Consider the following 26020-nt stretch of genomic DNA (forward strand, 5'->3'; position numbering starts at 1 on the left):
CTTTCACCATAGTGAACCATAGTGTGTATCAGCAACATGTTAGAGACATGTAAATTACAGTTAACTTGTAAAACTTGATAGATGATAATTGATAATTAATTAAATTTGGCAGTTGCTTTTAACTGCTCTCAAGTAACTGCTGGGCCTTTCTGCGTGGATTCTCTCCAGGTACTCTGGCTTCCTTCACCTCCACAGACATGCATGTTGAGCACTGATTAATCTGATTGGGCACTCTCTCTAGGAGAGATTGTGAGTGGTTATTTGTCTTTTTGTGTTGGCCTTGCAATAGACTGGCAACCTGTCCAGGGTGTTTTTCCTGCCTCTCTCCTTGCTGGGATAGACTCTCACCAGCTGCAAGCCTAAATTGGACTAAACAGTATTGGGAAAACAATGGATAGGTAGTTGCTACACCATAACTGAGGTCTGTGGTGTGGCATTAGTTTGGCAAACACCATAACCATGCCTAACACCATCCTGTTGCAAAAAGCAACTTTTAATTTGTTTTCAGTTTAATTTGTATTTTAGTGGGTGACTGAATTAAACAATAGACACAGACATTATTATTGTAAATTCAAGCTCTAGTAATGTCTGATAAGCATTTTATTGCATTTCAACACCAAACTTTAAAAACAAAAATATAGAAAATATTCCTTACAAAAATTAACAGACCTAAAGCTGAAAGGATATTAAGTACTTTAACTTGCAGCTCTGGCTGTTCTATGATTAAGAGTCTACAACATGTTACAGTACTTTTAATTTTTTAAATGTTTTTGTCCACACTCTTCATTAATAGACATAAATATCTGATGGTAAGCCAGGATGGGATACTTAGTGTTAACTGACCTTCTCTTGGGTAAATGTCAGATGTCCAAGGGTCAGTAAATGCAGCATGTAATGTACTTTTATATGTTCTGCATCATCTCTACCATGTTCTAGATAATAATGCAGAATACATACAGCATCATCACATGAACTATCTAAACATTATCACATGGTGATAATTTCTGTCATAAAACCACCAGATATTGACAAATTAAGTTAAACAGCTGATATTGATGAAGAAACTCTGATAAAACTGATTATTTTGCTAAAAACACAAAGGTCTCTTTTGTGCCCCCCTTTTCCTGGCTAGTGCTCCTGCCTGGCCCCCGTCAAAACGTTTCTAGACCCGCCTCTGTATAACTGAAGTATAAACCCTTTCTACCAGGTGTCAGCTACTGTGTTTGAGAAGGGTGTTGCTGGTATGAACCATTAACCGCATGTTTCCTCCTTCTCACCTGAACGATAAACAAACACTAAAAGAAAGACTGTACTAGTGACAAAAAAGCCATTCAGCGGATCACCATCAGCCGTCATGATTCACGGAACAACAGTAGAGTGAGAGGATTAGTAGACACATGAAGACCTGAGAGCCACTTGCGGCGCACCAATTAAATTTTTAAACTAAATGTTGCGGCAGGCTAAGACATGTTATGTGAGGATGTGCATCAAAGACCCGTCACGCTAAACCTGTGCACATATCACAATGTTTTATTATTCCATATCCATATCAAAATCTTAACAAACAAGCACTTACTTCGATTGATTAGCTTCACGATGTGTAAGGATATATCAAACGGTACATTTAGATGACGGTCAATAGAAAGTATCTCCCCAAGCTCACCCTGCCTCCATGCCTCAGGCACAAACCCGACACTGGTGAGCATACCCATTAATGAAGCCAACACACCCCCAGTGCCACCCATGGTGCCACCCACAATCACCAGTGATGTCACCCCGTATGTGCACACATACATTAAAGGGGAAAATAAAAAACCCTACATATGGCTCCTACACCACTAGACCAGCCACTTGTGAGCACAATGCAGGGAAAATCAAGTGCGGGTTTGGAACCCCCTTAATGCAAAATGTGTGGGTGTTAAAACATCATCATCCTCCACTGGGAATCCCCGTGTGTTGTTCCATCAATGTTCTTTTTTTTTCTCAAATCCACCCATAGAGTCAGCAGGCTCACCTTTTCCATATTGCCTCTAGACATCTCCATGCCCCGGCTTCATAATGGAGAAATGATGAATGTATTGGGCTTGTTATGCTGTGCATGCGTTAATTGAGTTAAAAATATGAACACAGTTAATTACTAAAGTAAAGTAAGTAAGTGCCCCCGCGATTTCCGGTGGTATTTCTCCGGCTTCTGTGTCAAGCAATAGATAGCTAAGCTCCCTGAAAACAGATCAATTTACACGCGTAAACGACACAGGAGACAGACGAAACTGTACGTCCATCTGTGATCCGTCTTCTGCGTTGAGCATAAATGGGCCTTAAGAGGTTAAGCATTATATTATAGGTCTATTTTTTTATAGTAAATGATTATATGTGTGCTGTCTGCTGCTTATCTCTTTGTCTGTTAATGCACGATCAGTTGTCTTTGTTTCACAAGTGCTGGGAACTGATTCAGTGAGATTGGGGAGTGTGTTTCATTGAATGTGAGGACCAGCAAGTTTTATGAATGTATACGTGTTAGTCATATGAATGAATGCATAGCAGTTTGTCATGTCTCTGTATGTGAATTCATCAGAGTGCATGTGTTTATGTGTGTGAGTGTGTTTCCGCTGCAGTTAAGGTGAAAGTTTTATGCCCCCTCAGATACCCCTCCTGTGCAGGTGTAGAGCTGGCTGCTGCTCTTGACCTGAACCCCATCATATGTGTGTGTGGATGTATGTGTTACTGGCTCGTCAAACTGGAACAGAAATCACCCACACACAAACACACATCTGCAACCTGTTACTACACAGTTAAAATATTATTGTATCCCTCAGCATTTCTTCATGCTTTCCCTCTTATCATCTATTTCCATATTAAAAGACAGTACCCTAACTTACTCCACTCCCTGTGTTCCTTGAGGACTAGTTTTGACCTACAGCGTACATTTAAAGCACAGGGTTTCTAACAGACAGCAAATGTTATCAAGTTAACCGTCTCCTTTCCTCTCCTTAGGGACCTGAAGGGAGTTGTGGTCAGTCTGAGCTCTGATGGCCATCTCCTGTGCTCATACATGGGTACAGACCCCTCCTTCTTCTCAACTCCAAAAGTAGATGCCAGGGAAGCTGACTATGAGCAGGTGGATACTGAGATGAAAAAACTGCAAAGATTCATCAGAGAGGCCACCAGGACTCAAGGTAGGATTTTACTAGAAGTCTAAAAGAGACTTGGTGCTTTGCTAGCAACAAGAGGTACTTAAAAAAAAAAAGGCAAAATCTAAACGTAATGCACGTACAATGTAGGTCAGCTGGTGAGGAGTAAAGGAGTAGCTTGGGCAATTGCTGTTATTTTTTTCTGCAAAGTCACTGATTAGGTTTGTAATCAATAAAATTTTCAAGTGATAACAAATATCCATCCCAAGGTGCTGCTGCAGGCAAAACCGATGTTTAAGTTTGCTTTGGTAATGACTCTGATAGGTTTTCGTATTTTTCCTCTGTTAACTAGTTGATTATTGTTTTGAGTCTGAACAAGTTGGAAACACTTTAGGAAAGTTTCCTGAAAAAAGTGACTGTTGTTTTGTTTAAATGTAATGATTTATTTTTGTGAAATATTATAGTAGGAACAAAGTCATTTTGGTGTTTTAAAAAGTATAAATGTCATTTCAGACATCCTGCCCAAAACTGACACTGTGGAGGACCTTTCTGTCACAGCTGCTGTGTCCTCGAGCCTGGACAAACCATCTGTAAATGAACAGAACAAACATCCATTTGTTTTTTATTTACACATTAAAAAACACACAGACTTATTCTCATCTTCTCCACAGCATGCTCTGATCCAAGATATTGATGGTCTGCTTGTCCCTTCAGTCACCATAAAAGTGAGTTTTCTACGTATCTTTTTGTTTGTATTTTTTTAACATCTTTTCCTCTTCTCAATTTGTTCTAAAACAACATCAGCCCTTTAATTGTTTTTTTTTTCTCTTCCTCACTTTATCCATGTCTTATTTTATTATTTTCCTCTCTGCAGGTGAAAGTGAAGTCCAGTTCAGTTCTGCAGTCCTCTAAGCTCTCCATTTGTGTTCAGCCTCCCCTGGCTGTCACTCAAGACCAGTTTGTTCTGGAGCCCATGGGTCAGTCAATAGCAGTTTTGTGTTTTTGTATAATCATTGAAACTGTTTTAGGTTAGGTAACTTTCTCAAACAGAGAAAAAAAAAAACAGCTGATGTTGGATACCTCAGTTGGCAGCGCATCCGTCTCCCATGTGGGAGACCACAGTTCGATTCCCACAGGGGACAAATATTAACACCTTCCAGTCAGGTCCTTGACCATAGACTGTATATAAAAGATGGACGGAGCCTCCGTGACATCACCTGTAGGTTTCTGAAGAGCTGAATTGAAGCTCATTGGGCTGTTCCCACCGTCGCCATCTTGGCAGCGTCACGCATGTCATCATTCCTGGAAAATCCAAAAATGGGCAAAGAGGTGGAGTTGAGAGGGGAACTGTGAAGGTGGGGGTGGATGATTGACACCCATCAAAGTCTGAGCTTCATGTAGCTAAGAGCAAACCGAGCTAACCCAGAGCTAATGGTAGCTAACCAGCTAACGGAGGTAGACAGGCTAAAGCTAAGGCACGCTGTTAGCCAGATAAAAACCGCGGTTGTGTTACACTCTCTCTTCTTGCCGCGGATATTGGATACCTGTCAATCAAAAGGACAAGCCCCTAAATATGCCAATAACATTCAAACGGATGAGTTAGAAAAAAATTCACCCCCCTCACAGTTGTCATGAAGGTAAAATGTTTTTTTTTTTTTTTTTACAAGTGTTTAAGCATGTTTATTTCTGCTGTGAAGTTGGTCTTTTTATCATGGGAGTCTATGGGGATTTGCTCTGTTTTGGAGCCAGGCTCCTAGCGGATGAGGGGTGAACTGCAATCTTTTGCACTTGCATATGCTTTACATTTTACGGAAGTTGCCACTTGGGCTTAATGCTACTGCCTAACCACTGTAAGTCGCTAAAAGAGTCTGCTAAATTACTGTAATGCAATTTAATGGATTAATTGATGATTTTTCACCCAAATTCACTTAAAATATTTCCTGTGTTTGTGAAAGATGATGTCTGGTGTACTTCTTAGGATTTTATATATATATATGTATCGTGTCTTTGCTCATGGTTTCTAACAGCATGAAGGGATGATGAATGACTTGACAATTATTGAAAGAAAACATCTCAATTGACTGGAAGGTGAAGTTTCAAAATGTGTAAAACCAAACTGACATACGGGTTTCATCAACAGCCAGGATTTCTTGTCGTTATGAAGGCTCATGCAGTTGTAGTAAACGATACAAACATCAAAGAATACATAGGAAAGAATTTTTTTTTGGGGGGGGGGGACTGTTATCGGAATACTGTGACTGCATTTCTAAGGGGAAACTTGCATAGCTGTATGCATCTGGTTTTGAGTGAAATCTTTCATAGTCTGTCATCAATCACTTTTGTTCTCTCTCAGCCTCGCTCGGGCTCCAAATCACATTCACACACAGACACACAAATTTTGTGTGTTCAACATCTTCTCCTACTTTCACGCTTTCCTTCTCCACTGTCTGAACAAACTCTTATGCACATCCATACATTGGCAGCAAGTGAGTGTCTGTAGACGTTTATTTGTGCAGCTCTTATCAGTTTTTACACTGTGTGTTTTGTTGGCCACCGAGACCAGAGAGCCGCAACTTTGAAATGAATCACCCAGACAATTCACATACACAACCTTCTAACCCCAGACACTAGTATTCTGTCAGCTCATTAAAAGAACATCAAGCATTAACACAGTGTTCGCCATGTGCTTTGAGCTGTTGTGGAAATCTCATTCCCTGTGTTTTTTCTACTTTTTGTGTGCATGTAATTGTGGAAGCTTATATTTACTGTGTGTGTAATGTAAACCAGTTGGGGGAGAATTCAATCAGAGGCTGCCCATAGTATCATAAAAAACATGCATTTTTAAGTGTGTGTGGGCCCACAAGGAGTTAAACCTCTAACCCTGGTGGTGTTGGTGCCTTGTTCTGCATATGGAGTGGAACTTCTGATCTTAGGAGCTTTAGATCACATCCATGTCTATTTTCTGTGGTTTAACTGAATAAGAAAAGTTCTATTGTTGCAGTCCTATATTTGGTTGACTTGAATTTAAGGCTGTGCTACTGAGCTTTGGCAGGTTGTCAGCTTCAGTGCCCCCTAACAAAGACTAACTCCAGATCTGTCTTGCATCCTGTCTCTTCTCTGAGCTCCCTAGCCAGTAAAAGTCTGATGTTGGCTCTTGTCTTATCTGTTGCGCTGTCATGTTCTCTCTTTCTTTTCCTCACTTCCTCTGATAACATCCTCTTGGATTTTGTTGCTGAATCAGTCATGGTCTGCTTTCCAAACTACCAATTTGTTGATATCCAGTTGCTGGTGTGTGACATGGTTTTGACATTGTCATTTGCATTGAATGCTGCCCAATGTGCTGCATAGAGTCATATATACGGTCACTCTTTTCAGGTTAATTGTTAGGTGTTTTTAATATCAGCAAATGGGGTTCTTAGGTCATGTTGAAAATTTCACTCTGGAAAATGTTTAAAACATTTTTAGGACTCCAGTATAAGTGTGACAATGGAGATCTAGAGACACTATATTCATCCCTCCCCAGTAATCAAATGAACACCTTTAAGGACCCACTGCAGTTTGCTGGTTACCTAGAGGGGGAATTAAACAAACTACGTTCAACTGAGCATCAGAATGGGGGAAAAAAAAAGAGGATTTAAGTGACCTTGAACTTGGCATGTTAGTACCAGACAAGCTGGTCTGAGTATTTCAGAAACTGCTGAACTCCTTGGATTTTCATGCACATCCATGGCTAGGGTTTACAGAGAATGGTCTGAAAAAGAGAAAATATCCAGCGAGCAGCAGTTTTCTGGATGAAAATATCTTTTTAATGTCAAAGGTTAGAGGAGAATAGACGGTTGTTGGGAAATAGTAGAAAGTTGACAGTAACTTAAATAACCATTGGTTATAATCAAAGTATGCAGACTATCATTTCTGAATGCACAACATGTCAAACCTGGAGGCAGAAGACCAGCAGCAGAAGACCAGGTGCCAGTCCTGTCAGCTAAGAACAGGAAACAGAGGCTATAATTTACTCATCAAAGTTAGAAAATAGAAGATTGAAAAGTGTTTCATGGTTTTCAGCTGCAACATTCAGATGGTAGGGTTAGCATTTGGTGGACAGCAACATTAAAGCATGGATCCATCCTGCCTTCTATCAATGATTCAGGCTAGTGGTGGTGGTAAAATAGTGTAGGGGAGGTTGTTTTGGCACACTTTGTGTCCCCAAGTACCCATTAAACCTTGAATGCCACAGGCTACCTGAGTATTGTTGCTGACCATGTCCATCGCAAAGCTCAAATCATCCCAAACAGATTTTTTTAACATGATAATGAGTTGACTGTACTTCAGTGGCCTCCACATTAACCAGATCTCAATCCAACAGAACACATTTGGGATGTGATGGAATGGAACATCATGAATGTGGGGCTGACAAATCTAAAGCAACTACATGTTACTGTCATGTCAATATGGAGCAAAATCTATGAAGAATGTTTCCAACACCTTGCTGAATTTATGCCATGAAGAATTAAAGCAGTTCTGAATGCAGAAGTGTTTCCAACCTGTCCCTAGCAAGGTGTACCTAATACAGTGGCTGGTGATTGTACACAGACATTGTCACAACCTGTAGGATTATTGTCCACAGGCTGTCAAACCACAGGCTGTGTAACAGGGATCGTGTGTCTGAGCAGGGGTTTAGCTTATAAGCCTTGCATAATGTGCTTGTGTTAATTAGCCTAGCCTTATATTCCAATGCCTAACTCTCTATAAAGTGTACCGCAAACAGATCTGAATTACTTCTAAACTTTACTGTGTTGATTGACAACTTACAACTTTTTTGGAGAAGAAATGAGATTATAGTGACCTTTCTGCTGTAAACATTTACATAGCCGCTTTAGAAACTAAATTAAACTACTAAACAGCGAAACAGGATAAGGAGTATTAAGGTAAAGGTGGGATTCTAATAATATCCACATCTGGCCAGTAACCTACACCCTGTCTATGGGAAAAACCCAACCATCTCTCTGCTGAAACATCAGCACATACTGTAAGCCCTTCAGAAACGTAGGAAAAATCCTGCAAGATATGCTTTATTTCTGGTGTGTAGTCATTGTTCAGGTGTGAAGCTATTTTGGTGGCAATTTGTGTAACAGTGGAACCCAAGTAACAACATGAAATAATGAGAACCATCTGGCTTGCTTCAGAAAATGCCACGTGTCGTAGGTAATGATGTACAGGCAGTCTATGTGTCAGATTTGTATTTGAACAAACAAACCTGCAACAGTGACTCCTCCAAATGATTCACAAACCAATTGTAACTCCTTGAAATCGGAGAAAAGTCTACCGAGCATGAATAAACGGCTCCAAATGTGGTTTGTGCAAACACAGCTTCACCATAGTAGTTCTTTCTGGTGTGGTATTGTCTTATCACTTGTATTCTTTAATCTGCTAATTTGCCACTAAGAGTGTAAATCTCACAAGAGATTATTCAATATTAAGTCATATGTGAAGTAAAAGGCCACAGGTTACATAGATTCAGTATTAATGGTGTTGCCAGTTATGTTGGAAGCCATGCATTTAGGCATGGAAGCTGAATTACTTACAGCATATTGCCCTTTTTACTGCAATTTTGCAACCACTCCTGACATTTGCTGAAACCATCATCCATCACAGAGGAGTAGACACCAGCTTTTTTGAGAAAGACCAGAGCTGAATTTATGATTTCAAGATGTTAGTAGCGTACTCAGGCACTTAGAGCACCATCCATTTATTCTGAGCCCTGTCTCCAACTGACCACTGCTTTCCCATGATTCATAATCCGTTTATGCAGAACTTTAATGCGTTTTACCACAGTGCATTCTTATCTGTGCATACACTGGACATGACCTCTGCAATTGTTAATATGATATATATATATATATATATGTATATATATATATACATATATATATGTATATGTATTTTATCATCATGAAAATGATATATGTTACAATAATGTCGTTACGGTAGATTGAATGTTTAAGCAAAATCTAGATTAATATTTTCTTTTCTGGAATTAATTTGTATTTTATATTTTTTGCTACTGCAACAAAGCTTTATAGATTATCTGCAATGAAGCTACAGCCAGACATTATTCAACTGAACAACTAAAACTGCATAATTAACTTTCAGACATTTTGGATATTGCCTATAATTAACCTACAGTTAAGGATTGCTTGATAATCATGCTGTTGAGAGTAACTGTGCAGAGGTCATGAATGAGTCTTTTTTTTTAAAGTTATTGTGTCAGGATAAACATAAACTGGAGCTCTAAGAAAACTGGATTTTGGAAATATTTAGCATGGGCATTGGTAGCTTCCATGTCTGAGCAGACAAATGAAGTGTGCCAACAGAAACTCAAAGCAAATCAAAAATGAATTCACTCAAAAAGATACCATAAAATACTTAATAAAATACTTCCTGGCATTAGCACTAGATTTTTCAGTGTTTATATGGGAGATCAGAGGCTGTGAGTCATTGCACTGTCACGTTTACACCACTAAAGAGAGGCATTGTTTATTCGAGTTTAGGTAGCAGTCAAACAGGTCAAATTCAGAAACCTCTTATAGCACATACACGGACAGTTACATACATACACACTCAAGACATTTAAATACTTACATGCATATCCATGAATGAAGAAACGCATGCCCATGTTACCACAGTGTGCTTTTGGAATATAAGCTCTCACACTCAGTAAAGTAGCTTTATGTGTGTTTATGTAAAGCTCTCTTGTCTTCCTGTTCACAGAAATCTGGCACTGACTCTCAGGTGTCATTCAACACCTTTTTGGTGCAGAACATGAGAAATGCTTTTTACACCAATAAGCCAAAACTGTTTGAGCATTGACAGGTGAAGTGAAAACGCTTAATCTCATTACAAAGACACCTGGCAGTCCATCTGGTTGGGATACCTTACAGAGTAACTGAACAGTTAGTCCTTGAAATTGATGTGATGAAAGCAGGCAAATGGGCAAATGTAAGACCTTGAATGACTTTGATGATAGCCAAATTGTGATGGCTAGAGGGCTGCACCATAGCACCTACTCAGCTGCAGCGATTGTGGGATGTTCCTGGTCTGTAGTAGTCAGGACTTACCAAAGGTGTTCCAAGAAGGGAAAACCAACTGAGTATGGAGGGCCCAAGGCTCACTCAACCATGTGGGGAGATGAAGACTGGGATATGTTCTCCAGTCCAGTCCACGCATACTGTAGGATTTCCTCCTGCTGAAGCAATTGCTTTCAGGAAACACTTGCAAAAATTCTCCCAGATTTCAAAATTATGGCTGAATTCTAATTCCAGTCTCCAGTGTGGCAGCAAGGCATGGATTCAGCCTCCAGAACATCAAAACAGCCATGAGAAGTTGTCTGTCCAAGGCAAAAATCCAAAACCTCATGACAAAAAGCCTCTGCAGCAATCCCACTTAAGACATTTGATCATGCACAAGTGGGTGCGCAGGAAGGTGTGAGATTGTGTGTTCCGGCCACAGCAGGTGAACTGTTCATATTTTATGTGCAGTCGTTTAATTTCATAGCTGCTGGGGCCACAGCCAGCGGTTTTTGTCACGGCGTAGAAAAATTTACATGTATTCATCTGCTTGGTGTGTGATGGCACGGTTTTCTGTTCAGCTTGTTCAGATTGAGTATTAGTTAAAATGAATGAAAAGTAAATGCAATTGAATATGACATTACTACATAAATAAATATTATATATATATGGGGTTTTTATGACCTTGTCAGTCAAAATGACAGACAACAAAAAAGTCTAGTGGAACTTCTGCTCACATTGCTCTTTCTGATATAAACATATCTCAGCATACAGTACATTGTACGCTGTTGTGCAGAGGGCTGTATAGCTGTCTATGAGTCAGGTTGCCGAAACTGACCTGTATCCACCGGTGAGACTGCTTACAACTGACACATTAGCTTTAGTTCTTTACTAGAGAGCAATAAGTTGGGCTGAACTGATGAATCATGTTTTCTTTCACACCCTTTGAATGGTTGGCCCTGTTTACATTACTTCTGGAGTAGACATGAGACTGAGATTCATTATGGAAAGATGGCAGTCTAGCAGGGGCTGTGTGATGCATTGGAGAATGATCTGCTGGAAAACCTTGGGTCCTCCCATTCATTGGGATCTTGCTTTGACACATACCACCTACCTAAACAGTGCTGCTGACCAAGGTTACTCCTTCATGGAAACAGTATTTCCTGATGGCCCTTTTCAGCAAGATAATGCACTAGACTTTGAGATCTTAAATGGACATTGTGTAACAATTGCTGCCATCTAACGTTGGAATCGTGTATCTCATTCAAACGTATAGTGCATTCTAGCTTGTCAAGGTGCCGTGGACATGAGGACTCAAGTGCAGGCAGATAAGACAGGAGACAGACTGGTGCAGGTAAAAGGTTTTAATAATAACAACTACACTTACAAAAAACAGAAGACTAAGGTGGCAAAACTCTGACAAGGCATGGACTAAATCTAACTGAAACAAACATGGCACAGCCGAGGTAACAAACAAAAAGCAACCAAACAGAAGGCAATGGACTGACAAGCAGGAACTCAAATCAATGGGCTTAAATACATTGAAGGACAAACTAGAAAATATGACAAAAACCCAGAACATGAAATAACATTAAAGTAAACCAAGGAGCATAAAGTGTGAATCATGAAAACTAGTGTCGCACTTGTCAAACACGTATTGCAACAGTTGTAGCAGCCATATCTCTAAAAGCTTTGACAACATCGATGAAAGCATGTCATCCGATAGTTAATAGAGCATCCATTCTGTTTCACACAAAGAACTCAGTTCTGAAGTTGAACGTTAACTTTATTCACTGCCACCAAATATAGAAGTGTGTATTAACCAGTTAGTGTATTTCAAACTAAACATACTCAGGTGAAGAAGTTCCCTCTAGATCAGTGGTTCCCAATCTTCCTCGGGGACGCTCTTCATGCATATACTAAACATGCTTGGTTTTATGCTTTTAAAAGTGAGATTCTCACCATCAACAATGTATTCTGGCTAAGTCATGTCCTTTAATGAAGCCAAAGTTAAATTAACAACATATAGCCTTAAGTTTTTTCCTTAAAATTGGGACAGTTTGTGGACAAAAATGTTTAATTTAATGAGTCATTGTGAAGCTACAAATGAATAACTTGGAATCATACGACCATGTCTATATTTCGTTGGTTTGGTAAATAGTAATGGTGTCTTTTTTTACACCATCAATCAAAGCTTTGTGGTGGAGATTGAGTAAGAACATGCCATCTTATCGTGCCAGACCAGAAATATTCTCACAAAGAAATATTTCATATTTTTCATTGTAAAATTCTCCTAGCTGCAACCTTTACTTAACTTTAGAGCAAAAGTATTCTGAATTTAAGGGATGGGAGATTATGTGGAAATAAATATAGTAAGTAAAACTTATCTGTAAACCCCTTTTACAGATAAAATCGCAGTGTTCCACAGCAACACAAAAAATAAATAAAAATGTAGTCATAGCAGCAAAACAAAATAAAATACAAACACTGTTAGTTAAAAGCTTAATTCTAAAAGTTCAGTTAAGTTCAGTGTGTTTTGTCATGTTACAAAAAGCAAACTAAAATTTGTAAGATGAGAATATTTAGCTTTATAGAAAACCTTTTTAATTTTGAGATTTACTCACCTCAATTTTCTTGACTGATTCCAATTAATTAATTTTTCTCAAAGATTACAGTCTAACTAATCATATAAGGACTATACAAGCAGCATAAATATAATTTTCATTTTTGTTTTAACTGAAAATGTAAAACATAAATTATTTGTTTTAAAAAAAAACCACTAACTCTGAACACACTTTATTCTCTTGCTGGTGAGAAGTATGTGTGGTTCTCAAGCAAAGCCTGACAGAGAAGGAATTACTGTGAATCTCTCTGTTGCTAAACTGATTTTTTTTCTTCGGTGTAACCTTTTGGCAAGCTTTGTGTCTGTGTGTGTGGGAGGAAATAAAATGAAAACAACTCTGGCATTACCTGTGAACGGGCTTCTGCTTGGTGGGACATATTTTGGGTTCAGAAACCCAAGTGCTTGACCAAAGACAGTGGCTGGTTCTTCAGTGACAGGAGCTTCATAGTGTCCCTTACTTTGGCCTCATTTTTTAAGTTAGTGGTGAATGAGTTTTGGCTGAAATAGTTATTTTATAATTTAATGATTTGATTATTTATCCAATAAAAAATTACAAGCAAGGAAAATATAATTTTATTAACATCACTTTGACTGCCGGCAGTGTTTTTGCCCTGTGGTTGGTGCACATCCAGTAATGTTCGTAAGGAAGAGAGATTGTGTTTTTGTCCGTGTACTACAATGGGTGTCTCTGTGTGGCTGCATGCCTACTGTTGCCCCATGTGCTTTGATTCTCCTTCCTAATATGTCTCCACGCTTGCTTGGAAATGTGTGTTCACTGTAGGTGTGAATGTCAACTCTCCTTCTCTTTTTTTCCTCCAACCTTTTGGCAGAGCTTTCTAATAATTTGCTACAAAAAAAAAAACAAAGAAGGAAAAGTTAATGATGCATGCGTGTGCACAAACACACATGCACAGGGAGGAATGGTTGTGCAAAGAGGAGAGGAGGTAGCGCCTTCTGACTTTTATTGTTATTCCACTTTTTATTCGTCTCAGATGGCGACTCAATCCCCTGTTCACCACACACTGCCTCCTTTGTTCTGTTTCTCATTCCCACTTGTGAGTCCTTTTCCCTCCCTCTCTTTACCCACATTCTCTCCATCTTTTCCTTCTCTGCCTCTTCTTTTTCATTTGTCATTTTGCCTCACTGTCTTTATTTCGTCCTGCTCTTGCTTTTTTTCTGTCTCCTCATTCCATATTTCTTTCACAATACAGTTTATTCTTCCTAAGGTCAGCAAAAATGTGAGAAATTCACCTTAAAATAATTAATATGGGTATAATAAATAGTATAGTTTGCCATTAAGATAATGAATTCTTTTTAGTTTACTTGAAAAAAATTTATGTATATATATGTATGTATTTATATATATGTATGTATGTGCATATATATATATATATATATGTGTGTGTGTGTGTGTGTGTGTGTGTGTGTGTGTGTGTATGTTTTCCTGAATCCAGCAAAAACTGTGATTGATCCCAGCAGTTTTCCATGTTTTTTTTTATCTTCTTTATGGTTTCCATCATATTTGTGGACTGGTCTGTGCTCAGTCATACTCATCGTACATCATACGGCGGTCTAACCAAAATCCAAACTATAGCGAGCCGACATTGACTATTATACTCCTAAAAAGTAAGAGCCTTTATGGGGAGTAATGGCTCAGGCAATTTCCCACCAATCTGAATGATAGCGACTTTGTGGTGAGTTCAACTCAAGACTCTGAAATCCCACGTTGCTTCTGATCTGCCTCTTTCATTGATGTGTAAGTGTGTTTATGGTTTTTATTTTCTATAAAAAAAAAAAACAAGTCCTATTTGAATGTTTGCAGGAATAAGTAAATGCTTATAAATGTGGACCATTTAGTGTCTGACATTTCACCTCTGAGTGAGAGTTTGGTTAGATGTGTTTAAGAGCAGGCCCTACACAACAATGTGACCCAATACTGACCTACAAAGGTTGAAGGTTAGTGTTTAACACCACGTTGGTGGCCAATAAGGGCGTTTGCTGCTGGATGTGACGACATGTGACACTACACACCTACGTTCACACATCCACACTGATAAATGAGTAGCAGACCAGACATTTATCTTCTAGATTTGTTTTCCTTTCATTGTTTTGTTTTTTTATTATTATTTGCAGGTGGTGAGGAGAGGATGGACACGCACACACATGTCCCTTTTCTCCTTGTGTGGTATTGATCCCCATCTCCACCCCTCTTGACCCCCAACCCCTTTTTAAAGTCAGTCTTTAGTTTAACTTGAGCTGTCAACTACTAAAACACGCACTCACAAAGCGACTGTCTGAACAAGGACAAGATTGCACACGGCTAATCTCAAGGTCATATTTAACTTTACATTTTGCCTAGGACACAAACAGGTGACGGACATCTATGGTAAAGTTGATGGTGTAAACTGCTACTTCCTGTAAAAAAATTCTCAATCATAATTAAATAAATTAATAAATAAAAATCTGTTCACCTGTGAAGCTGTGGGAGGAAAATACAGCATATTGTGGTGTATGAAGCCATGTAGAAGTCTGGCAAAATTGGAGGGTTTTTCAATTTAGGAGAAATCATAATTTTCTAAAAAAAAAAAGACTATTGGAAAATGTAGTTCATGTCCACCATGTGCTAAATCTGCACTTTCAACCTCCAATTTTAAAATGAACATTCCCTTAGTTGTGTTTATTTTATAGAGTCTTAAATTCTCAAGATAGATTTTACAATGCTGTATGAACTCTTGATTTTCAGTCTAGTTGGTATTGAAAAAGCAGCAAGAATGCCAACAAAGCACCAGCACATGTAACTAATAAATATGCAGAGGCTTAGTTTAAAACAAGGGAACAATGAATGAGTGGAACTTGGGGATGAAGAAGGTGAAGAAGCAGTGAAAAAGGTAGCATGAGCAAACACTTGCTGAAGGTGGGGAAAAAAAAGATGGAGAAATGTCTGGAAAGAACAGGGGAAGTAAAAAGGAAAGGAGAGGTAGTAAAGTAGGGGGATTTCAGGCTACTTTATGGAGTTTGTTTTTGTTGGAGAGGGTATTAATGGTTTAATGTGCCTGAGAACACTGGGACCAGTCTGAGCAGTCTCACTGGGTCAGACGTCGAGGTCAGTCAGACACGTTACCTGTTGATCACAGGTTTGACGCCCTCAGCAGCTCTCTGGCCTGTCCAGAAATGCCTGAATGTATGATGAAAAGGTGAAGTGGGAAAAAAAAAACTAGGACAGATAGAGAAAAAGAAAACGAGGAAGGAAAAGGGATTGCTTTGTGTCTTCTTTGGTCTTGTTTGTTGGTCTTAATGGGTCTGGGAACACTTAAACCACTTAAACCAGTCTGACCGGCATGACCTCCAGGGCACTCAGGTTAAAAGCCTTCTGCTGACAGATAGAGTGACAGGGAGGGAGAAAAGAAAGCTAGAAAGAGCCATGAAAATAAGATGGTGAAAAGAGAAGTAGTGAGGGTGCAGAAGCGAGAGAAAGAAAAGGAAAAGAAAGGTTCTTGTAGTAGTAGACCGTACATCAACAAGACTAATATCATTGACAAATGTGTCATCACATTCAGTTTAGCTTTCTAATAATTGTTTCATCTGCTTTGTATTTGTTTAATTATTTTATCTTTGTTTTTTATTGAAGACATTTTTCACAAATTCTTCTGATATTGCTTGTTAAATGCAGATTAATGGAAGATTTACTGAAGGTAACTTTCAGAGCAAGATTTACTTCATACACAAAAAAGAAAGGATTAGTTTGAGACCAACACGTAGAGTAGAACTACAAACGGTAATTTTCTAAAGTTTACGATTGGGTTAAACAGATGTTGGTAACAAGAGGGACAGAAAAGAGCAGAATAAAGGCAGAAGAGAGAGAAAGAGGATTTCAAGAGTGAGGAGAAAGTCTTTACTTTTTATTTTCTTCTCTGTCAGTTGGAGGCAGGTTTTCTCTTCCCTTTCATCTCCTCTCATCTGTCTTTCCTCCTCCTGCTCGCTTCCCTCACCTCCAAAGCTTTGTCTTGCTGTCAGCTCTGTGAATGCACATGTGTGTGCACAGTTAAGAAGGCCATTTAGGTTTTCTGCTCTTCTATCTTGCACATAGAAATATGCAGCAATGTACATAGCCAAATTTTTTTTCCCCACTTCCAGAAATTACTGCACTTCCATTAGGACACACACACGCACACACACACACACTCAATACTTGGGATTCAGTCACCTGTGACAGACCATTACACCACCACACCACCCTGTGTATGTGTGTGACTGCATGGAGCCATTAGTTGTAATATATCCTTTCCTCTCCGTCTGTATTTGATCCCTGCTTTTTCTCCCCACTTCTCTGTTTCTCTCTTTTTCTGTGTTGGCTTTGGGATATTTGAAAGGAAGCTACAAGTCATCACCCATCTCTCATGCACCATATAATTTCAGTCGTATGCGTGTGTGAGTCTATGTAGGGGTTAACACAAGTTCTGCTTGCAGTTGTAATTCTCCAACTTTACCTTGCACTGGGAAGTTTAATGTAAGCGAAGTGTGACCAGTTCAGTGTGTGTGTGTGTGTGTGTGTGTGCTGGCATTAAGAGACCTGCTTAGGATCAGACTTACAGTATCCTGCTCTGTCGACATCTTGAAAATGCTGACTCTACAAGGGTGTGTGAGCATATGTGTGTGTTTCGTTGACAAACCTCTTTCCCTTGTTCATCATTCAAAGTCTTTCTTTGAAAATTGCTGGAATAAAATGAGTGTTTCTGTTATCGAGGTAAAAACACAAATTACTTAGAGGAACTCTAGTAATACAGTATTGCTCTTTTTTACTCAGTTCCACTATTCCTGTGAGACAGATGTTAAAAGAAGTGGCCAGCATTCAAGAATAAAGTTAAATATATTCTTGTTTTTAATGGGGTGTGACACCCGGTCCTACATTGGAGGCTGTTTAAAGTCATGCTGCAAAACATAAACATGGAACAATGATATTAAGAGGTGTAAAGATCACATTTGGGAAAAGTATGAGCAGATTTTACTAGATTAAAATTATTCACGATACCTTGAAATACACGCTCAAACTATTTCAGATGAACTGTGGTTAATTTTATTTTACAATACTGCATGTATTTCAGGTTGCACTTGAATGTTATCACAAGTCACATCAATCTATCAAGAGAGATGCTGGAATGGTAATTAGATATGAATATAATTTTCATTTTAGTCTGTAATACTCATATGCAATTATTCTCTGTCTTTAGGTGTTGGTTCCACAAAAGTTGTGGCATTTTCAGCCTTTTTGAATGGCCGGTACCCCCCTGCTGATCTGACTGGAGACATCCTTGTGTCCTACAGCTCACCAACAGGTAAAAGCAAAAAACAAACAAAAAAAAGTCTTTAGTCTGAGTCTTTCATTTCAATAGGAAACAGTTCACTGACTACTTGTGCAGTTCATTAAATATTCTTTTGTAACTGCATTAAAATGTGTAAAACCTTTAGTTTCTAAGTTACATTATAAGATGTACAGTAAAAACCATCACACACCCAGCTTAGTTACATAACCTTTTCAACAGGAGCAATCGTATCAGATCACGCTATGCAAAGTGTATGGGACCGCATCCATAAACTAGCTGTAGCTCAGCAGCTGTGGGTCAGGAGGAAGACCAGTCGTCTACCAGCTAGAAAGTTGGTGGATCGATTCCAGGCTTCCCTTGCCGAAGTGTCCTTGGGCAAAACACTGAACCCCACCTTGCCCCCCTGTGTGTCTATTAGAGTATGAATGTGAAGCACTTAGCATATAACCAAAGAATTTTCATATAAAACACATACAATAATTTATGCATGAAATTACAAACTCGGGCCTGATTGTTGTATATATATATATAATGTGTGTGTATACATATAATGGACAATGACAGTGTCATTATAAAGATGCATACTAATACTTGCCATGTAAAACTTGTCTCTTAAGTAAGCATACTAATTACTGCACCATCCTGACCAATAAAAGCATTATGAAGTTAGCAGCTGTCTGGTCTTTAACATCACACCCAGTGTTGTGTGACAGTGCTGAACACCATCTGCTAACATAGCACAGGATTGGCTTAAGGACATCTGGGCTCTTTCCAAACAATCCCAGTTCATCCCCTTGCTGCCTCTAGGCATCTGTTTCCAGGCCCTGCAGTTTTTCTGGAAGACATTACTTTCCAAAGCAACAAAACCACTTTTTATTTCAAATGTCACAGATTTCCCCTCCAAAAAGAAAAAAACAAAAAAAGGTTTATTTCAACATTTGTTCGGAAATCAGGTCATGTAAAAAGAAATTCTGTTTTCATGCTATTGTTTCCTTTGGACTTCATTTGCTCTGGCAGGCACTTGATGGTGGAACAGTCTCTCCCCCCAGAAGCACATTTAATGCAGAATGTCTGGAAAACTTGGGAAGTGTTTCACTCTTGTTAAACGGTATTGTGATGCTAAAAATAGCTGAAAATAAAGAGTCTGAAGTATTTCAGTGTGCCTCAGAAGCCAAGCAGCTTATGGACAGTATGTAGGAAGCTGATTTTATGTTTTGGAAAAGAACTTGCTGTCCAAAATATGGCTGTAGGCAGCATTACAGAAATTTATGAGAGATTGGAAGAAGAAAAGACAAGGCAGGATGAAAGATAGAGATCAGAGATGAGAATTAACAGTAAACCAGGTGGATGTATGTAATGACATAAAGTTGCTTGGAAAGAAAGACAGATGACCAGCCAGAAGAAGAGGTGTGCCAAGACAAGTGAATCAGGGAGGACATGTGCTCTAAGGTGTGGTTCAAAAGAAGAAAAAGTAATGGGAGCTGATGCCAGAACAATCCATACTAGAGTGTAGAGAGAAATAAAGAAGAATGGGTTATGAAAGCACATGCATCAATACAGTATGTTGTCACAAAATTTAAGAATCTTTAACATAATAACTGTCACTTACCAGACTTTGGAGCTTAGCTAGAGCGACTTCTTTTACGTGCATACACAGAAACTGGTTCAATATCAATACTATATGACCATGACCTTTTAGTTGGTGCTGTTTTAAATTAAGCCATGGCCCTTTCTTTTAATCATATATTTACAATTAATTTTATGTTATGCTAATTGTGCCCTGGGTCAGAAAATAAATTGTTTTGTTTTTTTTGTTTTTTTTTTTGTTAGATGATATAATTAGGATCTGGTAGCTGAGGAAACTGATGCTAGATCAGGACCAAGCCATTGATGATTAATGCCTTAACCAGCCAATCGTGTTACATACTCCTGCACTTTTCGGTGTTTTTGGTCTGATGGAGATCTTCTAAGTGGCCAGTTTTAAAATGCAAGTGCAAGGATGGTGTTTAGTTGTACTTTAGTTGTATATTCTTCCAGTGGTAATCTCTAGTAATACCTCATCACCTCTCATTCCCTAAATGCTGTCCTGGCTTTGGAGGAATGCATCACTTTGTATCCACTGCCACCCAGGGGTGATGATTACACACTACCCACCCCACATAACACCGTCCCGCCCTGAGGCTACTATGTCCTTCTTTAAGCTCTACAAAGGCTTTGACATTTAAGAAGACTGTTGACTTCTTAAATCCTTCAAAGAAGGCTTGATGATGGCAAGGGTCGTTACAATCTAGAAGGAATTTCATTAGTGCCCCTCTGTGATTTTCCTAATACCTTGAGAGTGGGCTTTGCACAAACACACTTGAGAGGGATCAAGTGGTCAAGTTGGCATTTACAGTGTATTGTTATCTCACATGCACAATGGGTATTTTCATCTGAGCAGTGAACACTGGAGCTGCAACTGTGCTGATACTTTCCATAAAACACGGCCAGCCATGATTCATTGGTTGCTAAGCCAAATTGTGTGGAAACTGAGGAAGCTAGTTGGCAGTCGTTACTGTTTTCTCTTTTTTCTATTGAGCTTGCCAGAGTGACCAACATCTCCACATGTTGTCTACAGGAGCTGCAGCAACTCGTTGGATTCTTTATCTTTTAACTACTAGGTCTAAAATCCATTTGCAAGGAATTTTTGTTGGTGTTCCTTGTTACCTCTGTCAAGCAGATCATGTTCTTAGCTCTCTTTGTTAGTGTGCACTGTACAACAACAGCTTAGTAACAGATTTGGAGGAATGTAAGGCCACAGGCCAAGAGACAAGTAATTATTTTCTTATAAATTACAGGATTGCTAAAGATTGTGAGATAAGCCACATTTGAACATTTTTGTCTATTTCATCATGACCAGCTCCAGTTACTTAGATAAGGAAAAACAGAGCAGATTGGTATTCTGTGTGGTTTGATTGTTTCTGCTTTATATACACTTTTCAGAAAGTCAGAAGTAGGGTTGATTTATTTATGCTGGCAGGTCATTATTGAATTTCAAGGTCATGAAAAGTTTAAGATGTTTAGGTTCATTTGAAAAAAAGAAAGGTTTTAAAAATATGTAGCATGAATTTACAAAATCTGAAATACTTTTTATACCATGGGCATTATACCTCTGAAATACTTCTCTTTGGTGCTAAAATTGCAGATTAAAAGAAGGTGCTGTTTTCCAATATTAAAGTGGAACCTCTAAATTTTGTCAGATTTTCACATTTTGGTGCATCCTAACAAAGCCTAAGTCCATTTTTTTATCCTGTCTAATCTCTGAGCTGAAAAAGTCAGTCCGATGTTGACTCTTGCTCTGTCACTTTCTCTCTTTCTTTTCCTCTCTTCCTTTGATCTCTTCGGTTTTATTTCCTGAATCAGCTATGGTACACGCTCAGTGTGTTGATATCCGGTTCCTGGCGAGCGACGTGGTGCGGTCAAGCGAAACACAGCTGTAATGGGATGTGCAGTTTATAGGCTTGGGATGATGCAGAGCAATGACAGCTCCAGGAATATACATAATAAATGTACCATCAAAACAACTTATAAACACAGAGTTTTAAGGTCAGAAACCTATGTAGTATTGCTTTAAGAAGAGTCCAGTAGAAGTAGATCAATAAATTTAATAGTTTATTTCAGTGTTCTGTCAGACAGATGATGCTATGTTTTGTCATTACCAATATTTACAATCTTTACATCTTCATATTCCATGTGTGAAAAGGACTTCGCAGAAGTATAAACTTACATGGGATCCCTAAAAACCAACAATGCGAAGACGCAAAACACCACCCAATTACCACCAAATTACCATCCTGGATTAAACGGTTGTTCTTCAAGCCTATATTTATTTAATATTTGCATTCTGTGCCTTCTTTTAAACTGTTTGGTGTTTTTACTTTCCTTTAATTTATCTGTTAAACTGTTCCATAATTTTATCACAGATATTGAAACACACATACCTTTTAAGGTTGTTTTGACAAGCTGCATTTTTAAATTCAGTTTTCCCCTTAAATCATACCTCCTTTTCTTTCTGAAATCAAATCCTTGATTTTATTTGGAAGTAAATTATGACTGAATACTATGTGTGTTGTCTTAAACTGAATCAAATCTGGAAATTTTAGAGCTTGAAGAGTTCATTTGTGTAATCACTAAATTCTGCATTATCAATCTAATGGCTCTTTTCTGCATCATCTTTATTGTTTGTAGAAGTAGAGGTGATTTAGGCAGCTAATAATGGTTGATAATGATTCATCCTGGGTGTCTTTCTTTAGAGTTTTACAGGAACTCCACCCCTAACTAATAAACTGCCTTTATGCGGCTGGTCATTCCATGCCCAGATTTCTCTCTATCCTGCAACTCCTAGAAGATTTGGAAAACGGTGCAGGACACACAGAGGCCTCATCCTATTTACTCCCTGTACTGCTACTGGGAGCATGAAATGAATAAAGTAGTTTCTTGGATTGATGGCTGATGGAATGAAAATGATTTGTCTTTCTTTTTCTTCGACTAAAGAAATAATATATTACTTCTCAGACAGGTCAGGAGACAACTTAGTGAGAAGCCCTCACATCTAAACATACTTAAATGTGAAAAACAAACAAAGAAACAAACAAAAGACGAAAAAAGAGGCATGTATTACCCATGTATTTGCTCATGGACACTTCAGCAGTGATTTTTGTATTCAAACCTAAGTATCTGTCCTACAAACACACCATCCTTTTCCTTTTGAAGTATGTAGTTCAGCTGAGATGTTTGCATGAATAGAAGCCAAAAAGTTGTCAACTAATGGAGGAAATTATAATACTGATATTTGAACTAAATTACTTAATTTAGAAATATAAAAAATAAAGTATTTTGCTCAAAAAGGAGGTATACAAAATGTTAAGGAGGAAATTTTGGAAGCTCAGAAATTTTATTCTGAAATACATAAAAAAGTAGTGAGTCTGTAGTTAATTAATCAAAAGAACACCTTCTCAACCTTCTCAGCTATTATTGAAATAACCAAGACTCAGTCATGAAACATTAAACTGACTTTTTTTTTCTACCTCCCCTGCTAATGGATTCAGATTTTTACTCATTTCAGCCAATCTTATTTCCCAGTTGTTATAGGAGATTCCTGAACAGGAAAGGCCAATTGAACACTGACTGGAAGCTGTCCAGGAGTAGCTACTGTGTGTGTGTGTGTGTGTGTGTGTGTGTGTGTGTGTGTGTGTGTGTGTGTGTGTGTGTGTGTGTGTGTGTGTGTGTGTGTGTGTGTGTGTGTGCTGTGAGAGCCTTCTTGCTTCATTTGACATGTCCTTTACGTTTAGCCAGAGCTTTCATTCAGCGTCGATTCTTTTACTTCCTTCTTCCATTTCTTTTTTTTCTTTATCTGACTTAATTTATGTTTTAGATTTTTTTCCACCTTTGTTACAGTTCTGCTTTTTGTCTTTGTTTTGGCAGTTCAGTGCAGAAATCTGAGCCCCAGACAAAGTAATGACAGGAGTTGGCATTCCAGGATTAGATAACACTGCTCAGTATGAAGATATTATAGAGATTTACTGGTTTAAATCACCCATCTTCAAATGTGTTACTGCATATTGAAAACTTCTTGATTGGCACTCCATGTAAAACAGGTTAAGATATACAGTGTTGTACATAAGTTTATACTCTTTACAAACATATATGGCTCCTTTTGAATCACCTTCATTAATAAATGTAATTTGTAGTTTCTCACACTTAGACAAAAGGTTAAATATTTTGTGACATATTTGCATGTTACTTAAAATATAAAAAACCAAACTAACTGGTGCTAATTGAGATCATTATATGGGCTGAACGGAATCATTATCTGTAACAGAAACTAACGTGAAGAAGGAATAATAGTTGTTAGAGACTGTGACTAGTCTTTAAAGCCACATTACTGAACTTTGGCAGATTTTCAGACTTTGGCATCATAACAAAGGCTTGCATCCTGTCTCTTCTTTGAGCTCTCTCTAGCCAGTAAAAGTCAGTCACTCTTACTTCTCTCTTGTTGGGAAGTTTGCAAATCAAATTTTTACAACGTTTGAAGAGAGAACATAGTACCAATACACAGAGGCCATCCTTCAACCAGCAAGGTGATGTACAGAAGGGTCTAAAAAAAAAAAAAACAACAAAAAAAACAAACAAATTTCTAAGAAATCGAAGACATGCTATCCATTTTTGTGATGCTGTAAAGGAGGAGTCTGATCAGTATGTTGGACAAAGACACAAGCACTTTAAAAACTATGTGGTCACATCAAATATAGGGTTAATTTAGGTTACGTGCATTCTTTATTGAGACTTCCTCACTTAACAGTATTCTTTGCTAACAACTGTTGCACAGTTTTATATGCATATAAAGAAATTAAAATAATCTTCACTTCTGGTTAAGTCAAAACACAAAAAACAAAAAATCTTGGAAATAACCAATAAAAATCACTGCATTCATTTAGTTAGTGATGCTGCATATGCATTGAACCAATAGTACTGTACTTGTTCTGTCAAACTCTCAGTATTGATTGACTACATGTGTGGCACTTCTTAGAATTTTTAGATAAAATTAGTTTTTTTTAATAGAATGCAGGATTACTTTTGACATAAGAGAGAGAAGGAAGCATTACTGTAACAGGAAAGAAACAGTCATAAGAACGCTTGACTTTCATCAAATTTAATAAGATGTGAACTTTTTGACTCAGCACATCGGTGCCGTTTCATTGGCCTACAACCTGCCATCTGCTTCTTATTCATCTTTGCAGGAAATCCTCTTCGACCAATCAAATCAGAGCTTAATCTTCCAGACTTTCTATTGCAGTGGCCTAAAGGTTAGAGAAGCAGCAGACAGACTTTTTAAATCCCAGAACAGCTGGAAAAATATGGCACTGAGGAGCAGGGATAAGAGATGCTCTACCTTAAAAAATATGCTGGATTTTGCAATTTGAGTGCTGTTTATATAGTTCAGTTATTTTTTTCTTCCCATTTCAGATGCTGTTTGGCAGATGCTCAATTTGGCAGATTGCTTACACTGCTTCATATAGTTTAAAATCTGATATTTATTTAAAGAACTTCTAAGATTTCTAAAATTTTCACTCAACTGCATACAAAGATACTATACTTTTAAAAACATCAGTCCTCATCTTTAAAATGTTTTTTTTTTTTTTAAATTATAACTAAAATATATTTGTTTTGTCAACAGAACTAGCAGAAATTATCAGTTCTCTCTATTTTTCCAATATGGGTCTTTTGTTCCTTCTTGTAAAGTAACGGCAGAGTTTGTGGCTGAAATCAGTTTCACATGAGGACACTGCAGATGTCATTGGCTAAGGCTGATCTATGAACATCGTCGAGTTATATCATCACTGCAGTCGTTCACATTCGAGGCTCTGGCTTCATCTCTCCAGCTTAGTCCAGGTTCATTGCTCTGTTTCTATGGTATTTAGTCAGCTGCCACTTCGTGCAGGCATTTTGAGAAAAGGCTTTACTTTGCAGTCATTTTATAGTCCTGGACCACATCATTTTTAAAAACAAATCAACAGGTTTTTTGAATTGTTCTAAAGGCCTTAACACGGCTTAGCTGGGGATAAAATTATGGTTGTTTTCTAATCTAAGTCTGTGAAGCAAAATAAAAGATTTTTTTCTAACTAGTTTTCATCTGGCTCAACACAGGTTATCTCTAACCCAGTACTTGTCTGAAATTTGAACAGCCCCAGGATAAAATGCTTGATACCATCAGTTTAGGAAGATGAACATATTTTTCTGCTCATTCTGTTCAAATTTTACACTAACCTTGACAAGAGACTATTTTGAATTTGGCCATGTTATCAAATTTTGGCTCCATTTGGCTGAAATTAGGTACCACAC

At 38.2% G+C, this 26020-nt stretch overlaps 1 protein-coding gene across 2 annotated transcripts in view; it reads left to right on the forward strand.

Moving 5' to 3' along the window:
• The window catches only part of bbs9 (Bardet-Biedl syndrome 9), a 170332-nt gene that overhangs the window by 19669 nt on the left and 124643 nt on the right, over window positions 1-26020 (forward strand). For both annotated transcript variants that reach the window (XM_041987334.1, XM_041987335.1), the window contains exons 10-14: window positions 2995-3176; window positions 3645-3721; window positions 3803-3856; window positions 4006-4108; window positions 18047-18151. In XM_041987334.1, the coding sequence (XP_041843268.1) occupies window positions 2995-3176; window positions 3645-3721; window positions 3803-3856; window positions 4006-4108; window positions 18047-18151 (521 nt within the window). The remainder of the gene's footprint in view (window positions 1-2994; window positions 3177-3644; window positions 3722-3802; window positions 3857-4005; window positions 4109-18046; window positions 18152-26020) is intronic.

This window comes from Melanotaenia boesemani, chromosome 6 (genome assembly GCF_017639745.1).
Source record: "Melanotaenia boesemani isolate fMelBoe1 chromosome 6, fMelBoe1.pri, whole genome shotgun sequence".
Classification (NCBI taxonomy): Eukaryota; Metazoa; Chordata; class Actinopteri; order Atheriniformes; family Melanotaeniidae; genus Melanotaenia; species Melanotaenia boesemani.